Here is a 20,704-nt window from a genome sequence, read left to right as displayed (position 1 = left end):
TGGGATAAAACCTTTTCGTGCAAAACTTTGGTAGCTGGTGGTTTAGTGGAGAAGCGAACAGATCTATGTCTGGAGTTCCCCATGACACTGTCAATTTCTGAAATACATGAGGATCCAATTTCCACTCGTGGGGATCCATAATTCGTCTGCTCAACACATCTGCTAAGGAGTTCTGTGCTCCCGGCAGAAACCTTGCCTGAAGATTGAGCTGTAAACTGAGAGCAGTCTCCCATAAAATCATCGCTTGCCTGCATAGAGGATAAGAATGTGTTCCCCCTTGCTTGTTGATGTACCACATGACAGTTGTGTTGTCTGTTAGAATCAACACCTGCCCTGGAAGAAGTAAATCCTTGAAAGCTATTAATGCAAACTGGACTGCTAACATCTCCTTCAAGTTGATATGTAGATGTTGTAGTCTGGCAGGCCACTTGTCTTGTATCCACTTTCCATTCAGATGAGCTCCGCAAGCTTTGTCTGAGGCATCTGTCGTTAGAATCTGACTCGCCTCTGGCCGGGTCACAGAGAGTCCCTTGTTTAGGTGACATTCCTGAGCCCACCACAAAAATTCCCTTTGAATGCAAGGTATTATTTGAATGACAGTGTCCAGATCCTGGCAGTGCTGTGTCCATACATTCTTGAGATACCATTGCAGCTTCCTCATATGCAGTTTGGCATTGGGAAGCACCAGAATACACGATGCCATGAACCCCAAGGCTTGAAGGACTGTCCTTGCAGTCAGCCTGGACTGATGAGACAATTGATGAAAGTAAAGGGAAAGATTCTTTTGTTTGTCCGGGGTCAAAAAGGCCATCTGGGATGCTGTATTCAGTCTTACACCCAGAAAGCACATGTCCTGAGAGGGTACTAGACTGGACTTTATTTCGTTCACAGAATATCCCAGGCATCTTAGCACTGCTATCACATATTCCAGATGATGAAGAAGCTCGTCCCTTCCTTGAGCCAGAATCAGGCAATCGTCCAAATAAGGATAGATCTGTATTCCTTTTAGCCTGAAGAAAGCTATCACTGGAGCCAGAACTTTCGTGAACACTCTGGGCGCAGTAGATAAGCCAAAGGGCAATGCAGAGAACTGATAATGAGAAGTCCCAGCCCGAAAACGCAGATACTTCCTGCAACTCAGTCCGATAGGAACATGAAGGTAAGCCTCTTTGAGATCCAAAGTTACCATCCAATGATCTTTGCCCAGCAGAGGTAAAAGCTGTTGTAACGTCAGCATTTTGAACTTGGGAATGTCCAGATAAGTGTTGAGGATAGATAAATCCAAAATTGGTCTCCACGTGTTCCCCTTCTTTGGTACTAGGAACAGGCGAGAATAAAATCCTAGGCCCACTTCTGGCATAGGGACCGACTGTATGGCCCCTATTTGAAGTAACAGAGAAATTTGTTTGTGAGCCTCTATTCTTTGCTGAGGAGGAACGTCTGGCATGCCTTTGAAAGGAGGCAAGGTATGGAAATAAAACCTGTAACTGTGGTATATAATGTCCAATACCCATCTGTCTTGGGTAATTAAACTCCAATTTTCCTTGAAAAGTGCCAACCTCCCTCCCAAAGGTGCTGCCAGACGAGAAGGCTCTGGCAGCTGAAAAGGTAGGTCATTGGGTCTGTTTACGAAAGGACTGACCCCTGCCCTCACCCGAAGACTGTGCAGGTGAACTCCCTGTTCTAGGCCTGAACGAGCCCTGAGCTCTGCCCCTCCCACGTCTAGATCTACCCCTAGACTGGGAATCATAAGAAGGATACGTCCACCCCTTAGTAGGCCAATTTCTACTAAATTTCGGAGGCTGAACCTGCAAAAAATCTTTAACATTCTGCATAGACTTAGCCTTGTCTTCCATTTTCTTCAAGACTGCCTCAACAGGTGAACCAAACAACATGTCAGATTGTAAAGGAGCATCTAAAATCCTTGTCTTAACATGGTCAGATAAATTCTGGTCCCTCAGCCAGGCGTGCCTGCGAAGAACTGACCCAGTGGCAGCCACCCTAGACGAGGCCTGTACAGCATCAAAACCACATTGCAAAGAATGCTTACCCACCTGTTCAGAAACATGTACTAAATCTTGTAACTCTTTACACTGAATACCTTCCGCCAGAGTATCTACCTTAGACTTCAATTGAGAAAGTAGATAGTTTTGGTATTTCAACATGTGAAACTGGCAATTCAAAGCCCTCATAGCTAGTGTGGAAGAAGTATAGACTTTCTTTCCCCATCTATCCAAAGCCCTGGCCTCTTTATCTGGAGGAACCGGATTTTTAACAACAGAAGCCTTAACACCCTTAGGCCCCTGACTAACAGTTTCTGGGTCCGCCCTAGGACTCTTAAAAAGATACTTATGAGCTTCAGGCACCCTGTAGTACCTATCCGCTTTAACAGGAGCAGGAGGCAAAGAATCAGGATTAAGAGAAGCCTCTGCAAACACATCTTCCACAACATCCAGAACAGGAGGTATAGCCAAAGGCCTATGCTGTGGTAAAAACAAAAATTCCCTAAGCCTTTTCCTGGAATCAGAGAAGTCCTGACCTTCCCACTTAAAATGCTCCCTCATGGAATGAAGAGTCTCTGAAAAAGAAAAATCCTCAGGAGGAGAAGCAGAAGGAGTAGAATCATCCACATCAGAATCAGAATAAGGAGAATACTCCTGCAAGTCTTCAGCCGAAGACTCAGACACATCCGAAGCCTGCTCATAACCCCCCAACTCTGGTTCCACCCTAGGCCTCTTATCAGGAGGGGGCATAGAACCTCTAATCAAGGTAATTAAATCTTCTGCCATTTTAAGCATGTGCTTCTTGGGCACAGAACCTGAAGAGCTAGGAGTGACACCCACAGAAGCTAAACCTGACCTGCCTCTGGGAGAAGCCTTGGAAACAGAAGGAGAGGGCCTAATCACCTTAGGAAGGGAGGGGAGTACAGTTACCTGAGAAGCCCCTTCAGCCTGACCTGCCTCCTGGGAGGCCACATCCTGCAAAATCAAAGTTTCCCCCTGGGACTCCAGAGAGGCCTCTGTCGGAACCACCGGTTCCACTGACGCCTCTAAAGAACCGGCGTCCGGTTCGGACGACTCTTCTAGTCTGGGTTTAGCTGCTTTGTCTTTGCGCTTCTTCGAAGAAGCAGGCGTCGGAGCATCCGACGGCATATTGTAATTGCACCGCTTCCCGAAGACCAACCTGGCACAATCTAACCTTCGCTTAATAGTGCGTTTATTGAACCTAGCACAAAAGCGACACCCAACAACGTCGTGCTCAGGTCCCAAACAGGGTATACACAAATTATGATAATCTCTATGCGGTATCTGTTTCCCACAAAAAATACAGTTATTCACTTTTTCTGACATCCGGTAAACCACTGAGGCAAGAAAAAACTAAAATATTCCCCAACGGGGTACTTAGCCAACTTTGACTCGGTCTGAAACTCCGAATTCGAAAAATTTCAGAACGCAGAACGGCACTTGCAACGCTGCTTCTGCATCGGACCATGCGGCAAAAAAGACTGAGGATATGACGTCGGTCATGCGCATTTGTACCCTGACGTCCTGATGTCAGTCTAATGCGCCTTGACCGACGTCAGCCTTATACTTTGATATTCGGGCCGACCGTGGACAGCGGACTACCCAAGTGTAAGGACTGCAGCAATGTGAGATGAAGAACATCCCCTTCTGAATCCTGACTCTGATCTTAAGTTATTTCAATGCAGAGATTAATATTCCACATGAATACTATTTTTATCTAAAATAAACTTTTTTATTATTTACAATATTTGAAATGCCTTACAACTGCCATGCACCTATACTTAAAGAAAGGATGTAATCAGTGACCTAACAAAACATTACCACAAAACATAAAATTAGCAATTTTTTTAATCAAAACTAAAAAAGGCATACAAGAAAATAAATACACCTAATATATATACAACACAATACCAAGAAATGCGAACACACAGGTATTTTTAAGCACAATCGTGCTCTCATAAAATTATAGGAAAATAATAGCTTCCTAATAAATTACTGAGACATAACTAATCACAGCTATATCGCTTCAAATGTATGAGTTTAAGACTTAAGTTTACTCCAGCACCAAAATAAATGTTACCTTAATGTGGTAGGGTGCTGGTCTTCTGACAACCCTTTAACTTGTGTAACAAAACTCCAACTCACATAATACAGTGGAAGGCTTAGACTATTAAACTCGTCATTTTGATGACTTCTATCTCCAATGAGTTCTTCTATGATCCTTCAATAAGTTTCCAAAAAATAACAGAACTTCCACAGGCGGAAAGGCCTTCCAAGTGCAACACTGGGCCTCACAACACCTCTGCGTAGTCCAGTATTTTCCTGTAATGCCCAAGCTATCAGCCATTGTTTTTTATTTATTGCTCTAACTGGAATGTCCAGCAGTCAGCTAACAGCATGTCCACCTAAACACACACATTTGAACTGCATCATATATGAACTGCATGTGTATTACACTTGCATATCTTTCATTTGAATGTTTTTGTCTGTTTATGCCTTATCCTGAGACCACTGGCTAAAAAGGGACTTCAGACCAGTTCAGGTACTTTTTCAACTTATATTTTCACAGTGGAGCAACAATATGACTATAAAGTTTCATGTGCTTGTGGAAGACACTCTGGTTTAACATCCTACAATTAGTACAGTCTCATAGTGCGCTCGGATGCAAGCACAGAGGCACTATGTGACGGTACTCGAGGTTAATGAGTTAAAATCTTCCAGCATATGGAGGACCGTCTCCCCAAATGATAGTTCCTCTAAAGGAGAATCAGGACTGAGATTCCTGTTCTTTCGACCAATAGTCTGAAGGAGAAGGCAACTGAGAGGAGTAGGCTAAAGAGTCAGCATCAGAGTCAGAATCCTCATCCAAGGACTCCAGGTCCCTTGCCCTTCAGGGAGTAAAGGACCAAAGGGGTGTAAGAACCAAAACCCCCTGAGGATCAAGTGAAGTCCTGCCATAAACTTTGAGGATCCCTGGTAGAGGACACCACATGTTTACACTTCTGTCTTTTCTTCAGGGGGATGTCCACCCTGACAATATATGATAGTTCGGACCACTGCCTGGATTCAGTCAGGCAACACCTCTTCCCTAACAAGGATCTGAGGAATCCCTTTAGACCCTTCAGAGGTAATTGGTTGTGGTTTCCCATCAAAGTCTGTTGTGGATGTTTGCAAGGCCTCCAAGAACATGCGAGAAGCAGGTCCCATGCCAACCTCAAAGAAGGCTGGCTGCAGAAGAAACAGATGGCAATACCGGACTGTCCTCCATGTTCTCATGCATCTCAAAAAAAAAAAAAAAAAAAGAAGAGGGACGTCTGGTGGAGGCTGGACAGCAGCAGGCTCAGGCCTTAATTTCTTGGCTGCCTTCTTGAGCAGCAGCTGTACCTCGGGGTGAGCAGTTTCTGCCATGGTATCTTGGTCCAACAGCTTCAGACATCGGTTTTCAAGATAAATGGAAAGGGAAGAAAGATGGGCTAAGCAAAGTCTTGGCTATGAAAGCCTAACAGATGGAACACTGAGTGTGGTAATTCAGTGCACTTAACACAACAGGCACCTATCATGGCAGTCCTCAAGGGGAATCTGCCTCCTACACTGATATTTCCCTTTCTTGGATAGCATGTAACCCACTGACAAATATAAGAAAAACAAAGAGGAACCCTAATGGGTTACCTATCTTGAAGATGTAGGCTCAGTATAATCAGCAAAGTGAAGGTGTTCAGACTGACGAATAATTACGTTTCAACTGGCGGCAACGAAGTTCTGGATTGACAGCATACATACATCACCTTTATGCCTTATGCTTGTGCGAGGAGCACATGACTGATGTATAACACTCCTAGGTAATAAAGGCTTTGATATACTGACCGGACATTGGGCTATCCTTGGCAGGAGATCCCAGAGGTGATGAATATGCAACAGTGATATGGAAGTACATCTACCAATATTCCCCTAAGAGTTAACCTAGTTGATTGGGAAATGGAAACTTAAGTGGACAGTGACCTAATTCTTGACTAACGTGTCTACTCCTTCTATACTACACAGCTTATAAACAAAGGGACTGCGTCTAGATCTAGGGAGGTCATTGCCCCCCTTTACTCAGCCCTCATTAGGTCCCTCACTGAATACAATGCCCCCTTTACCATGTATCTGTCCAGACACATGCAACAACTGGAACACCCACAGAGATACATTACTAAAAAGGATACAAAGCCTAAACATGCCCTACATGGACTCAAAGCCCTGTCTCTATACTCGGTATCCTACAGACTGCAGAAAGAGGACCTGTGTCTGGCATAAAAGGCATCCTCCTACTCATTAATGATGTATTTACGTTGTCGCATCACAGTAAGACGTTGTCCTGTTCGATTCTCAGCTACAGCGTCTTCTGTGTGGAGACATGCGTGAATGGGCGTATCTTCATTGAAGGTCTTGTGTCAGGGCTGGCAACTTGGCACGCAAAAATCCTCTGCCAATCATTAGCGGACCAGAGTTCCACTGTGGCGACCCCTAAACGGGAAAAGCTGAAAGACTCAACAACAACTGCACATCTGTAAGTCAAGTAGCAGCAGAAATTCTCTGTCTAGGGCTCTAAACCTCTTCTGTAACATCAACAAAATGGCTTGGAGGGAAAGATGCATCTCACAGTGGATACAGCTGCTGTGCAACAGAATCCCCATACACACAAAACAAAGTTCATCCCTGTCCACATTCAAGCGCAACTAGCATCTATAGATGGGAAACAGAAAATTTACCCCAGGACTGCTCCCCGTACTACTAACAGCCAGATGCAGTTCCTATATGTTTTATCTCATGTATGGGTCTGCTCAGATTATGTATCGCATGATCCCAGTTATTCTTATTAAGGATATCGAACATGGGGATGGGTAAGGCCAATCTATAAACAAATGAGATAGGTTATTTCAAGCACAAAAGGAAAACTGGCAAGGCTTAAAATAGCCCACAAGGGCAGCTAGCCTAGTACTTGCCTATGAATATATACAACTGTGTGAATGCCAATCCCAATTTGTACAGCTGAGGGAACGATTTAAGGGTGCATAAATCCAATACTCATTTAAATAAAAGAATGGATCAAAACAACTTTCTGGGTATACAGCTGCAGAAAAGCTGTAATCTTTGTTTACCAATAAACTTAAAGGATCACTCTTCTTTGCCTTCCAATCCTTAAATTTATCTTAACTTCAACTGCACATCTATTAAAATGGACCTCTTCCAAATGAAATTATAAGATGAAAAGAGCCCATTGAGGGGTGATTTTATTTTTTCCTTCCCACAATAACTTAAGGAATGCTGAACTATTCTGGAGTACATGTTCTTGCTTTTTCTACAACATTTTGTGAAATTGAAGTCTGTAGAGGCTGCACAGATGTGTTCACACTACAGGTTTGAGCAGATGAGATTCAATGGAAGCATGCTATAAGTTGTAACACAAAAGGCACTTTGTGACAACCCATTCCATGACCTGACACAGATGTCATTGACTTAGGGTAAGTTAGTGGGGCTGTAGGCAGCAGGAGCCAGCTGTGGGAAGTAGAAGAAAATGTCTGATGTTTACATGCCCACCTCCGAATAAAGGCTGCACACCAACTTCATTTCAAACTTAATCAATAAAGGTTAAATCACTTGTGCAGTCTGTTGATTTTGGAAAAGGTTTTTCAATGCACCCATCCTTTGCAAACTAAGTAAGCTTGTTGCTCCTGATTACAGTTTCATCATTTTATTGAGAACTAACTCAGGAAAAAATTTCAAGAATTAACTCAGGAACAAATTTCAAGAATTACTGGATCCCAGGGCAGTTTAGCACAGCAGCAGGAATGCATGCATATCTAAGGACAGTGTGCACTATGTGCTGTAGGCAAAACGTACACAGCTGTGTACACTTACCATAAACGTAGATGTTCGAGTGTATTCACTGCTGCAGTCATCACATTTGAGTTATCCCTGCCAAGGTAGCCCTTGGCCGGCCTGAATACCAGAAGCTTAGTATTTCTGCGTTGGTTGCTGTCGCTTCAGGACTGACGTCAGGTTGTCAGCAGTATAAAGTAAGGCAGCCGACGTCATTACATCAGTTTTTCTTCACTAACCTGTCAGGTGCCCCCAAGTAGGAGCCAGGTTCTGGTGGAAGAACCCCACCAGAAGAAAGTAAATACCAATATGTCCCTTGTAAGAAAAGAGAAGAAAAAAGGGGGATGGAGGGAAGGATAAGTACAGTTGTGTACACTTAGCATAAATGTAGATGCTCAAGTGTATTCACGGTTACAGTCATTACATTTGGGTTATCTGCTTGCAGGTAGCCCTCAGTTGGCCTGATTAACAAAGTCTTGGGTCCTGCGTCAGTTGCTGTCCCTTCTTCCTTGATGTCAGGTCATCAGCGGTATAAAACATGCAGCCGATGCCATTACATCAGTTTTTCTTGCCCCAGATGTCAGGTGCCCCCCCAATGGGGAGCAATTAAATATAAAAATACAATGATATACCTCCAACAAAAAAGCAAATACACCAAAAAGACTTTTAAGCATAGCAAGGGAAAGTAGAGGTATAGCCAAAAGAAGTTAGGGGACTGGAGGGAGGGTAACCAGGACTGCAAGAGTGAATACACTCTAACATCTACATTTATGGTAAGTGTACACAACTGAACTATGTTCTTCGTGTTTCACTGTTGCAGACATTACATTTGGGTAGATTCACAAAGCTATGGTCAGAAGGAGGAATTTAGATAGCATTAGGACCAGCTATAAGGCCCTGCAAGACTGCAATGGCAAAGCCAGCTCTGGATTTAGAGAAAATTGGCAAATGATAATGCTTGGTGAAAGTATGCACAGAACTCCAGGTAGCACCTTCTAGGATGTCCCTGGTAGGGACGCCTCTGAGAAAGGCTGTAGAGATAGATGCAGCCCTGGTGGAGTGAGGTCTAATCTCCTGGGGGATAGGTTTTCCATGGCGCTTATAGCAGAAATGAACGCAATGGCCTATCCATTTAGAAATGGTTTGCTTTGAAATAGACTTCCCCTCTGCCCCTGTAGCAAATGCCACTGGCAGTTGTTCAGATTTCCTTTGAGGTTTAGTCCTGCCCAAGTAGAATCTAAGTTGTCTGTGCACATCTACGGAATGCAGTATCCGTTCCCCTTTGTTCTGTGGATTGGGAAAGAAAGTTGGCAAATGAATAAACTGATTAACAGCCACACTGGATACTACCTTGGGCATGAAAGATGGATTGGTTCTGAGGGACATCCTGCCCATATGAAAGATAATGAAAGGCTCCACTGCCGTAAGGGCCTGTAATTCAGATACCCTTCTAGCTGAAGTGATTGCTAAAAGGAAAGCTGTTTTCCAAGAAAGACATTTTAAGTCTGCAGTAGCAGCTGGCTCGAAAGGAGGTAGAGCGAGTTTCTCCAAAACAATGTTAAGGTCCCAGGCTGGGGTTGGAGCTCTCCTGGGTGGTCTCAAAATTTTGGCCCCTCTGAGGAACTGCTTGAGCAGTGGATGAGAGAAGAGGGGAGGTTCTGTGTTATAATGAGCTGAAATGGCTGAGGCGTGGATTTTAATGGAGGAAAAAGACAGGCCCTTGTGAAGCATCTCAGTTAAGTATTGTAAAATCTGAGGTAAATTGGGTGCTGCTGTGCTCATCCCTGGAGATCGGTTCCAGGCACAGAATCTTTTCCATTTTTCAGCATAAGATTTTCTAGTACTAGTCCTCCTTGCCTCTAAAATGATATCCATCACAGGTTTACTGAGGGATGGTAGAGGCGAGATTAAGTAATTAGCCAGGCTGCAAGGTTCAGTGTTAGAAGCTGAGGGTGCACAATCTAGTTCTCCTGCCGAGACAACAGGGAAGGAGTCTGAGGCAGGTGCCATGGGGATAACCGTGACACACTGTGCAGGAGGGGGTACCAGTGATGGCGTGGCCAGTCTGGAGAAATCAAAATCATCCTTGGTTAGTCCTGTTTGATTTTTAGTAGTACTTTGGAGAGCAGAGGCAGAGGGGGTAAGGCATAGACTGATAGGTTTTTCCAGCTGAAGGACAGAGCATCCACTTACCAGGCTTACTTGTGAAGAGTCCTTGTGCAAAATTTGTCCGATTGGTAGTTCTGGGGAGAAGCAAAGAGGTTTATATCTGGGCTACCCCATTTGCTCGTCAACATGCTGAAAATCCTTGGTTCCAGTTTCCACTCGTGTGGGTCCATGAGGTTTCTGCTTAGTCCATCTGCCAGTGTACTTAACTTTCCTGGCAGGAATTGAGCTTGTAGGTGCACTTGGTAGCTCAAGGCTGTATTCCACAATGCCGTGAATGCACTTCCCTGTCAGGTGAGCCCCCCCCATGCATAGTCTGATGCATCTGTTAGGGTTTGGTCGGCAGGGGGTGGTGTGAAAGGTAGTCCCTTGTTTTGGTGGCAGACCTCTGCCCACCAAAGGAATTCTAGGCGTAGGCAAGGTATAAGAATCATTGCTTCTAGATCCTGTGAATGTTGACACCATAGGCTTTTTAGATGCCACTGCAGTTTCCTCATATGCAGTCTTGCATATGGAATTAGAAGAATGCAGGAGGCCATGAACCCAAAGGCTTGCAGTATTTGTCTTGCAGATAGCAGGGCTTTTTTGGCCACATGTTTGAAGTAGGTTGTCAACTGAATTTGTTTCTCTGGCGTGAGGTAAGCCATCTAGGAAGTTGTATTCAAGTTTGCTCCCAGGAATATTATTTGCTGATAGGGTACCAGGTGTGATTTCTGTTTGTTCATGGTGTACCCCAGACAAGTTAGAACCCTTTGTACATAGGCCAGATAATTCAAAAATATGTCCTGGCTTTCTGCCTAATTAGAGAATCGTCCAGGTATGGGTATATTTGAATATTTCTTTGCCTGCAATGCAATAACTGAAGGTAGGCACTTTGTGAATACCCTGGGCGCAGTAGATAAGCCAAAGGGCAGTGCAGAGAACTGACGGTGCGTGTAGCCTGCTTTGAAGCGTAGGTGTCTTCTGCAAGATTCCCTGCTAGGGATGTGCATGTATGCTTCTTTTAAATCTAGTGTTGCCAACCAGGCATCTTTGCCTAGCATAGGAAATAATTGGTGTAGAGAGTCCGCATCGTGAATTTTGGAATTTCCAAAAAGGTGTTTAGAGTAGACAGGTCCAGGATAGGAAGCCATGAATTGTCTTTTCTGGGTACCAGGAAAAGTCTCAAGTAGAAACCTTGTCCTTTTTCCGGTACCAGTTGAATAGCCCCCATGCTTAAGAAAGTACTTGTTTTTGGGCCTCTACCCATTGATTTGGAGGTATGTCCGGCCACCCGCTTGGTGTTGGCAACGTGTGGAAGTGAAATCTGTATTCCTTGGACACTATATTTAAAACCCATTTGTCCTGGGTAATGAATTCCCAGTTCTTTGCATGAAGAGCAATCTTTCCCCGCAAAGGGGCAGTCAGTTGATAAATGCTTGGAAATTTAAACGGAATTCATTGAGACAGTTTACCACAGGGGGGGGGGGGTCTTATTACTCCCAGATTTGTAAGTGGAGGCCCCCCATTGCTTAGTCCTGTGTATCCCCTGGGACTGAAACCTGGGGCTTTGCTGTGTCTGGGTTTGGCTTGAGAAGACCTGGAAGGGGCTGGAAAGGACCAATTCTTAGAGGGCCAGTGCCTACTAAATTTAGGAGACTGAACTTGTAGGTTCATAGGTTCATGTAAGAAATCTTTAACAGTTTGTATAGATTTAGCTTTATCTTCCATCTTTTTAAGAACTTCCTCAGCCTTGTTGCCAAACAGGCGGTCCTGATTTAAGGGAACATCCAACAACTTAGCTTTAACATGATCATGCAAAGATTGCTCCTTTAGCCAATCATGCCTTCTGAGCACAGACCCAGTAACAGCAGCCCTGCAAGAGGCCTCTAATAAATCAAAACCACATTGCAAAGTACGTTTTCCAACTTGTTCAGCAGAATGCATTAAAATTCTGTAATTCTTTATTTTCCATACAGTGAGGAATCAACATTATTTTCTGTTTAAGCAATCCAATAACATGTTGCGGATACTTTAACATGTGAAACTGGCAGTTTAAAGCCCTAATGGCCAAGGTTGCAGAAGTGTAGACCTTCTTACCCAATCTATCCAGTGCCCAGGAGTCTCTATCAGAAGGGGTAGGATTTTTAGCAGTAGAAGCATTAATGCCCTTGGGCCCCTGTGAAATAGTCTCTAGATCCGCAACAGGATTTTTAAAAAGGCGCTTGTGTGACTCAGGGACCTTGTAGTATCGGTCAGGTTTTCTGGGAGCAGGCGGGAAGGAATCAGGGGCCAAACTAGATTCCGAAAAAGCATCATCAACAATGTCTAGTACAGCAGGAATAGCTAAAGGCCTATGCTGAGGTAGGGTTATGAAATCCCTAAGCCTCTTTTTGAATCAGAAAAATCCTGGCTTTCCCAGTGGAAATACTCCCTTAGAGTATGCAAGGTTTCCCCAAAAGAAAAATCCTCTGAAGGAGAAGCAGAAGGAATGGTGTCCTCTGTATCAGAATCCTCATAAGTAGATAAGGGCAAATCCAGATCATCAGAAGAATCAGAATCCTGATCAGAAGATTCATCAACAACTTCAGTCCTAGGCCTCTTAGAAAGGGGGTGGTTGGCTACCCCTGATTAGAGTTATTAAATCTTCAGCCATTCTTATCATTTGTTTTTTAGGCATAGAGGCCTGAGCATGGGGCCTGGGCGTTGTTTTTTTAGGCATGGTTCGAGGTTTAGGCCTAAGTGAAGAAGGAGGCATCGGTTTAATATGCAAGTCCGTAGGCCTAAATGCACCCTCAGAAGCCGGTGCCTGTACAGCGGACCCATCCCAGGTAGAGACATCCGCGGGTTCCATAGCTGAAGCATCTCACGGCATACCGGACTCCGCATGGGTCTCAGTAGAGGCCTGCGAATCAAAAGTAGCGGGTATCAGGGGCTGCGAAAGCACCTCACTGAGTACTGGCGAACTGGTGACTGGTTTAGGAGAAGCATTGTTAGCAGTTTTGGACCTCGGCGGCCTGTCTCTGTCTTTATCTTTGCATTTTTTTGGAATCCCGGTAGTCAGATGGCCAACCAACGACATTTCTGGATAATTAAACAGAGAACCGAAATATTTAGAGGCGAAAACATACCGATGAAGGATAGTGTGCTGATTAAATAAAGCACAAAACTGACAGCAAGGTACATCAAGGTCAGGGCCTAGGCAAGGAATACAGTACGAATGAAAATCTTTATGAGGTATCTGCTTTTCACAAGTAATGCAATTATTAACTTTTACTGACATCGGTGAGGAGCAAAAAAGAGTTTCCCTAACGGGGTACTTAGCTTTAGTTGAAGACTTCGGTTCTGAAACTCAAAAAGAAAATTTCAGGAGTCGGCCGACCGGCACTTGCGAACTGCTTCTGCTTCGGGTACTGCACGGCAAGAAAGACTGACGTAATGGCGTCGGCTGCATGTTTTACACCCCTGACTACCAGACGTCATGGAAGAAGGGACACCAACCAACGCAGGACCCACGACTTTGTTAATCAGGCCGACTGAAGGCTACCTGCAAGCAGATAACCCAAATGTAATGACTGCAACAGTGAAACACGAATAACATCTAGGACTGCAACAGTGAATACACTCGAACATCTACATTTATGTAAGTGTACACAACTGTACTATGTTCTTCGTATTTCACTGCTGCAGTTATCACATTTGGGTTGATTACCAAAGCTGGGGAAATGGGGGAAGTCAGTCAAGGAAACTAGGGGCTGGCTAGGATGCCCTGCAAGACTGCAAAGGCAAACCCTGCCATGGATTTGGAAAAGAGAGGCAGGTGATAATGTTTGGTAGAAGTGTGAACAGATGTCCAGGGAGGCAGCCTCTGGGATGTCCCTGGTGAAGACTCCTCTGAGGAAAGCTGCAGAGGTGGAGGCCGCTCTGGTGGAATGAGTCCTGACCCCCTTGGGGGAGGCTTTCCATGTTGCTTGCAGCAGAAATGGATGCTGTGTGCTATCCATTTGGAAATGGTTTGTTTGGAGATGGCTTTGCCTTCTGCCCCGTAACAAAGCTAATCAGCAACTGATCAGACTTTCTGAAGGATTTAAAACACCAACACCAGCACAAAAAAAAAAAAAAAATAGCAAATCCAGCACACAAGTCCAGCACTAATTTCACCAGTTTCTGTTTATTGCTTAAGCGATCTGGTACCTCGGCCTTTCGCCTTCAATGGATCACAATTAATGTCTTTTTCACCAATATATATATATATATATATATATATATATATACATGTATATATATATATATATATATATATATATATATATATATATATATATATATATATATATATATATATATATATACATATACACACACACACACTAATTTACTAGCAATTAGCATAGACAACTTCATCAATCCATCTAATTAATATTTAAAGTGACATTTTCAGAATAACATTTTCAGAAAACTTTTTTTCTCACTCTTCTTATAAAAAACATTGATATAACTTTTTTATATATATATATAAATATATATATATATATATATACATACACACACACACACACACACACACACACATATATGACTTTTTTAATTTTCATTCAAAAATAATTATAAATAAATATTAATATAGCACATGCTCAATCCATTCATTACAAAAAATATAATCCAGTTAAATACCCAATTCAAGATTCAGCCCAAAGGGCTTCAGTGTCTTAAATTTCAAAATCATTTTAGTTTCTAACTCCAGTAATTTATAAGAATAATCCCCTCCTCTTTCCATATAAAAAGGCTTCCCAAGTACACAGAATTTTTAACTGTAAGGTGAGCCATCATGTTTTTCATAGAAGTGTTGGGCCACAGGGCTAACTTCACTTTTATTTCTAATATCTTTTGTGTGTTCTAAAATACGTATTCTCACCATTCTTTTAGTTTGCCCTATATACCAAACATTTATACAAGAGCAACCTAGAATATATACTACCCCTACCGATCTACAGTTAAAGTTGAATTTAGGAAAAAACCTAGTACCATTTATTATATTAATATTAGTTACCTTCTCGCATAAACTGCAATTTTAGTCCTGTCTACACAGAATCTGAGCTGTCTGTGCACATCTAGAGAGTGCAGGATCCTTTCCCCCTTGTTTTAGGGATTAGGAAAAAAGGTGGGCAAATGAATGGATTGGTTGAGAGCCACACTGGATACCACCTTGGGCATGAAGGATGGGTTAGTCCTGAAGGATACCCTGTCAGCATGGAAGATGATTAAGGGTTCCACAGCCATGAGCTGCTCGGAGACTCTTCTGGCTGAAGTGATAGCCAGAAAGAAAGCAGTCTTCCAGGAGAGAAATTTTAGCTCTGCAGAAGAAGCTGGTTCAAACTGGGGGTATGGTGAGCTTTTGCAACACAAAGTTAAGGTCCCAAGCTGGGGTTGGTGCTCTTTTGGGTGGCCTCATGTTGCTACCCCCCTTAGGAACTGTTTGATCAAGGGGTGTGTGAAAAGGGGCTGCTCAGTGGGAAAATGAGCCGAGATAGCAGAGGCATGAATTTTAATAGATGAAAAAGAGAGGCCACTGGGTAGTAGGTCATCTAAGTAATCCAGGATGAGAGGGAGGGAGGGCTGTGCCATACTGGCTCCCTTAGCCTGAATCCAGGTGCAGAACCTTTTCCATTTGTCAGCATAAGACTTTCTAGTGCTAGAACGTCTGGCCTCAAGTTTAACATCTAGAACCTGTTTACTGAGGTTAGCAGATTGATCCGGGGTTCGGGAATAAGCCAAAATGAGTGTCTGCAATTGGGGATGCATGAATTCCCCTTCCCTCTGGGTCAGGAGGTTTGGAATCTGAGGAAGATGCCATGGTGGCAGTGGGCACAGGCTGCGCAGCAAGAGGTACCAGTGCTGGGAAGGCCAGTCTGGAGCTGTAAGAATTGTCCTTGGTTTTTCCTCCTTTATTTTGAGCAGTACCCTGGGGATGAGAAGTAGTGGAGGAAAGACATAGACCGACAGACTGACCCAGGGGAAGGACAGGGCATCCACTTTCCAAACCATGCAGTGATGCTCCCTGGTGCAGAAGTTGCTGAGCTGATGGTTGGTGTGGAAGACAAAGAGGTCGACCTTCGGGGTGCTCCATTTCTGAGTTATTAGGGTGAAGGTTCTTTTGTTGAGCTGACACTCATGTTGGTCCAGAAGATTTCGGCATAATTGGTCTGCCAGAGAGTTGAGAGAACCTGGTAGGAATTTTGCTAACAGGTGTAGTTGCATGGCAGAGACTGTGTGCCAAAGGGTCATGGCCAGCCTGCACAGAGGGTAGGAGTGAGTCCCTCCCAGTTTGTTGATATACCACATTACAGTGGTGCTGTCTGTTTTGATCAGGAGAGCCCCTGGGGCGAGAAGGGCCTTAAAAGCTATCAAGGTGTGCTGGACAGTCATCATCTCTTTTTGGTTGATGTGCAGAGGGATTTGCTGTGGGCTCCATTGGCCCTGTACCCACTTGCCGTCCAAGTGTGCATCCCAGGCGTAGTCTGATGCGTCTGCGGTGAGAGTCTGGCCGGCGGGGTGGGGGTGGTGAGAAAGGTAGTCCTTTATTGTGAGAGCATGCTGTTGCCCACCAAAGAAAATCTTTTCTGAGTCAAGGAATTACAGGTATAAGAGTGTTGAAATCAAAGGCTTTTTGGGTACCACTGAAGTTTCCTCATATGCAGTCTGGCATATGGAATGAATAGTATGCAAGATGCCATGAACTCCAGAGCTTGCAGATAGCTGGGGTCTGGTGGCTAGTTGAGAAAAGTAGGCTGTGAGGAAATTTTGCTTTTCTGGTGTAAGGAATGCCATCTGGGATGCTGTGTCCAGGCTTGCTCCCATAGCACCTGCTTGGAGTTCTTTTTGTTGATTGTGTACCCTAGGGAGGTTAGTAGGGGCTTCACAAAGGCCAAGTGCTTGAGCAGCTTTCCTGGCTGTCTGCCTGAATTAGGCAGTCGTCTAAGTATGGGTAAATCTGGGTATTCCTTTGTTTGCAAAAGGCAATGGCCGGACCCAGACATTTTGTGAAAACTCTGGGAGCAGTAGATAAGCCAAAGGGAAGAGCAGAGAACTGAAAGTGCTGAGTTTCTGCCCTGAAACTGAGATATTTCCTGCATGATTTCCTGGCAGGAATATGGAGGTAGGCCTCTTTTAGATCTAGGGTGGCTAGCCAAGCATCCTTGGAGAGGATGGGTAGCAGCTGCTGCAGGGTGAGCATTTTGAATTTTGGGATCACCAGAAAGGTGTTTGGAATGGACTGACAGAGGATGGGGCACCAGGTGCCCTCTTTTCTGGGTACCAGAAAAAGTATGGAGTAGAAACCTTAGCCTCTCTGTTCTGCAGGAACATGCTCTACTGCCCTCAGAGAGCAGGGAAAAGACTTGCTTTTCCGCCTCTGCCCTCTGGTTTGGAGGTAGATCTGGGAACCCTTCTGGGGTAGGAAGGGTGTGGAAAGAAAATCTGTATCCCTGGGACACTATGTTGAGAACCCAGCGGTCGTTGGTAATGGTGGCCTGGGTGCATGCGTGAAAGGAGAGTTTTCCTCCTGGGGGTAAGTGAAGGTGGGCAGAGGGAGGGGGTGGGGGAGGCGAGTCATTGGGAGTTCTTACCATAAAGGGGTGGCTTAGAACTTGCTGGTTTTGAAGTGGAGGTAGTCCACTGCTTAGATCTCTACATTCCCTGTGGCTGCTGACTGGGGGGGGGGGGGGGGTGTTGGCTCCCCGGGGTCTGGGCTGGACTGGCTTAGTGGGAGCAGGAAAGGACCAGTGGTTGGTAGGACAATTTCCTGCTCAACCTGGGTGACTGGACCTGTAAGAAATCCTTAAATGTCTGCATAGATATAGTGCCAAATAAGTTGTCCTTGTGCAAGGGGGCATCCAACAATTCAGATTTGACATGGTCTGGCAAGGGCTGTTCCTTACGCCATGCATGCCTTCTAATGACAGATCCGGTGACTGCTGCCCTGCAAGAAGCTTCTAGAGCATCAAAACCACAGTGCAAGGTGTGTTTAGTTACTTGACTTGCAGAATGCATTGACTCTTGTAATTCTTTAGATTCTACACAAGCAGGAAAGGAAGACATTTTTTGTTTGAGGAGTTCCAGGGTATGTTGCTGAAATTTTAACATATGGAACTGACAATTTAGTGCCCGGATAGCAAGAGTAGCTGAGGTGTATACTTTTTTATCCCATCTGTCTAGTGTTCGGGAATCCCTATCTGAGGGGGTGGGACTCTTAGCAGAGGCTGCTTTAATCCCTTTAGGCCCTTGAGAAATTACCTTAGGGTCAGCAGTAGGACTTTTAAAAAGAAATTTGTGTGAGTCAGGGACCATATAGTACCGGTCTGGTTTTCTGGGTGCAGGAGAGAGGGTGTCAGGAATCAAGCTGGATTCCAGGAAAACATCCTCCACAACATCCAGCACTGGGGGGATCGCCAGGGCTCTGTGCTGTGGAATATCAAAGAATTCCCCAAGTCTCATTTTAGACTGAGGGTAGTCCTGACTCTCCCATTGGAAATGCTCCCTTAAGGTGTGAAGGGTTTCCCCAAATGAAAAATCCTCTATGGGAAGAGGTGGAATCCTCTACATCAGAATCCTCTTAAGTAGAAAGGGGTTGCAAGTCTTCATATTCAGATGCATCAGAGTCATCTGACTCTTGTTTAGACAAAACTACAGGGGAAAGATCTCTTTTCCTTTTGGAGGGGGTAGCTTGGCTTCCCCTTATCAGCATGATAAAATCTTCTGCCATTTTAAACATTTGAGACTGAGGCAAGAAAGCAGGGGCCTGAGATTGGGTCGTCGGTTTCTTGGGTGTGGTTCATACCCTGGGCCTAAGAAACTTGGTAATTTTCGAAAGAATGGTAGTCGCGAAAGAAGGTGTCTGTGTCGAGAGTCGGTAGTGCGAAGGACTTCCTTGGAATCCGGTGCCTGCTCAGCGGCTCCAGACCCATCCAAGGTAGAGACGACTGCAGGATTCTTAGTCGAATAAGAGTTTTGCAGCATACCGGTCTCAGAAAGGGTCTCGGTAGCAGTCTGCAAATCCACAGAAGAGGACATCAGGGGCTGCAAAAGCACCCCACTGAGGACAACTGACGACTAGCTTAACGGAAGCTTCATCGGTAGGTTTGGACCTGTGCAGTCTGTCGCTGTCTTTATCTTTACGTTTTTTCGGAAGATCTGCTGTCGGATGGCTTTCCGAAGCCAAATCGGAGTTAGAGGACTGTAAGCGAAAATATCTAGCTACAATAAGGACCCAACAATGGATAGTTCTGGTGTTGAACAAAGCACAGAACCGACAGCGGGGGATGTCATGGTCTGGGCCTAAACAAGTGACGCAGTAAGAATGAGAGCCTCTGTGTGGTATTTGCTTTCCACAGGCGCGACAACTGTTAACTTTTTCTGACATCAGTCAGTGCAAGAAAAAAGGATCCCCAACGGGGTACTTAGCTTTAGAAGACTTCAGCTTCAAATGAGTAGACGAAACTCAGGTAGCAGCTAACCGGCACTCACGTGAACTGCTTCTGCTTCGGGCTTCACAGCAAGAAAGACTGATGTAATGGTGTCAACTGCCTTACTTTATACTACTGACTACCTGAAGTCAGTCCTGAAGTGACAGCAATTAAGTCTCTGGTATTCGGGCCGGCCGAGGGCTACCCTGGCAGGGATAACCCGAATATGATGACTGCAACAGTGAAATACGAAGAACACCTAATACGGGATATGGACAACAGCCATATACAAACAATTCTCAGCAGCTGTGGATGAAGACGGTCAATGGCTAAAGAATCTCTCCACCCACTGCCTCTAAAATAAAATGGTGGTTTTCCCATCCCTCAGATGAAGAAACCTCACCCAAGAGAGTTACTGGAGGTGCTAAAAGAGGTGGAATGACGAAAAAATGAGTAAAGCTAGTGGTCATGCTACCCGAGGGAAAAAAGGACATTTCTGAGGTTTTTTTTTTTATCTGACAAAAGTTAAAAAGCAGCTTTGAAAATCTCAATGCCAAGCATGAAATCAAAACACAAGACAAACTCAAGCAAAAGTAATGTAAGCTTAGTCCATGTGAACTAGAGGAAAAAGGTGGAAATACCTTTCAACTGGTATCAAGGCTGTGGACAGTCACCAGCAAAATAACTGGCAGTTGGAACAGGAAGTCCCATCACCGCTGATGTTCTGTTCCTGCTTTGTTATCTGCAAAAGCCTTACTCAAAATATGTAACATCTAGTTAGAGTCATAAAACGTTGACATACACAATTACAAAAGAGCTTTAGCAGCACTAACCTTGTACACATCAGAAAAGAATCCGGATCCTACTTTCTCACATAAAAAATCATCAAGTCGTGTGAGCCTAGAGAATGCACCGATTAATGCTTTGTACGAGGAGGTGTAAACTTTTCCAATCTGTAAACCATTTCCATCACCACCACCATCAAAGTCTCCAAACCGATCCAACCTCTGAGGAAATCCTGCAATTGAATTCCGTTTGTTCCGATCCATTTTAAAAATTCTCCTTTACTGAAACATTACCAGTCACATAGTGAATATTCTTGAATGGTTTCTTTTCATACTGATACAGCCCTAAAACGGAAACAATTTTGAGACTACTTATTTTGACAAATAAAACTTGTGAACTACAGCAGTGATACTTTAAACTTCACAA

The 20,704-nt window shown here is 44.3% G+C and overlaps 1 protein-coding gene across 2 annotated transcripts in view; it reads right to left on the bottom strand.

Moving 5' to 3' along the window:
• TESK2 (testis associated actin remodelling kinase 2) overlaps positions 1 to 20,704 on the bottom strand; it is a 1,590,840-nt gene that overhangs the window by 1,325,643 nt on the left and 244,493 nt on the right. For both annotated transcript variants that reach the window (XM_044080241.1, XR_006365853.1), the window contains exon 2: positions 20,326 to 20,622. In XM_044080241.1, coding sequence (XP_043936176.1) covers positions 20,326 to 20,541 — 216 coding nt within the window. In that variant the 5' untranslated portion in view covers positions 20,542 to 20,622. The remainder of the gene's footprint in view (positions 1 to 20,325; positions 20,623 to 20,704) is intronic.

This window comes from Protopterus annectens, chromosome 8.part0 (assembly GCF_019279795.1).
Source record: "Protopterus annectens isolate FY-2018-M chromosome 8.part0, PAN1.0, whole genome shotgun sequence".
Taxonomy (NCBI): Eukaryota; Metazoa; Chordata; order Ceratodontiformes; family Protopteridae; genus Protopterus; species Protopterus annectens.
This window is presented reverse-complemented; position numbering and strand designations above follow the sequence as displayed.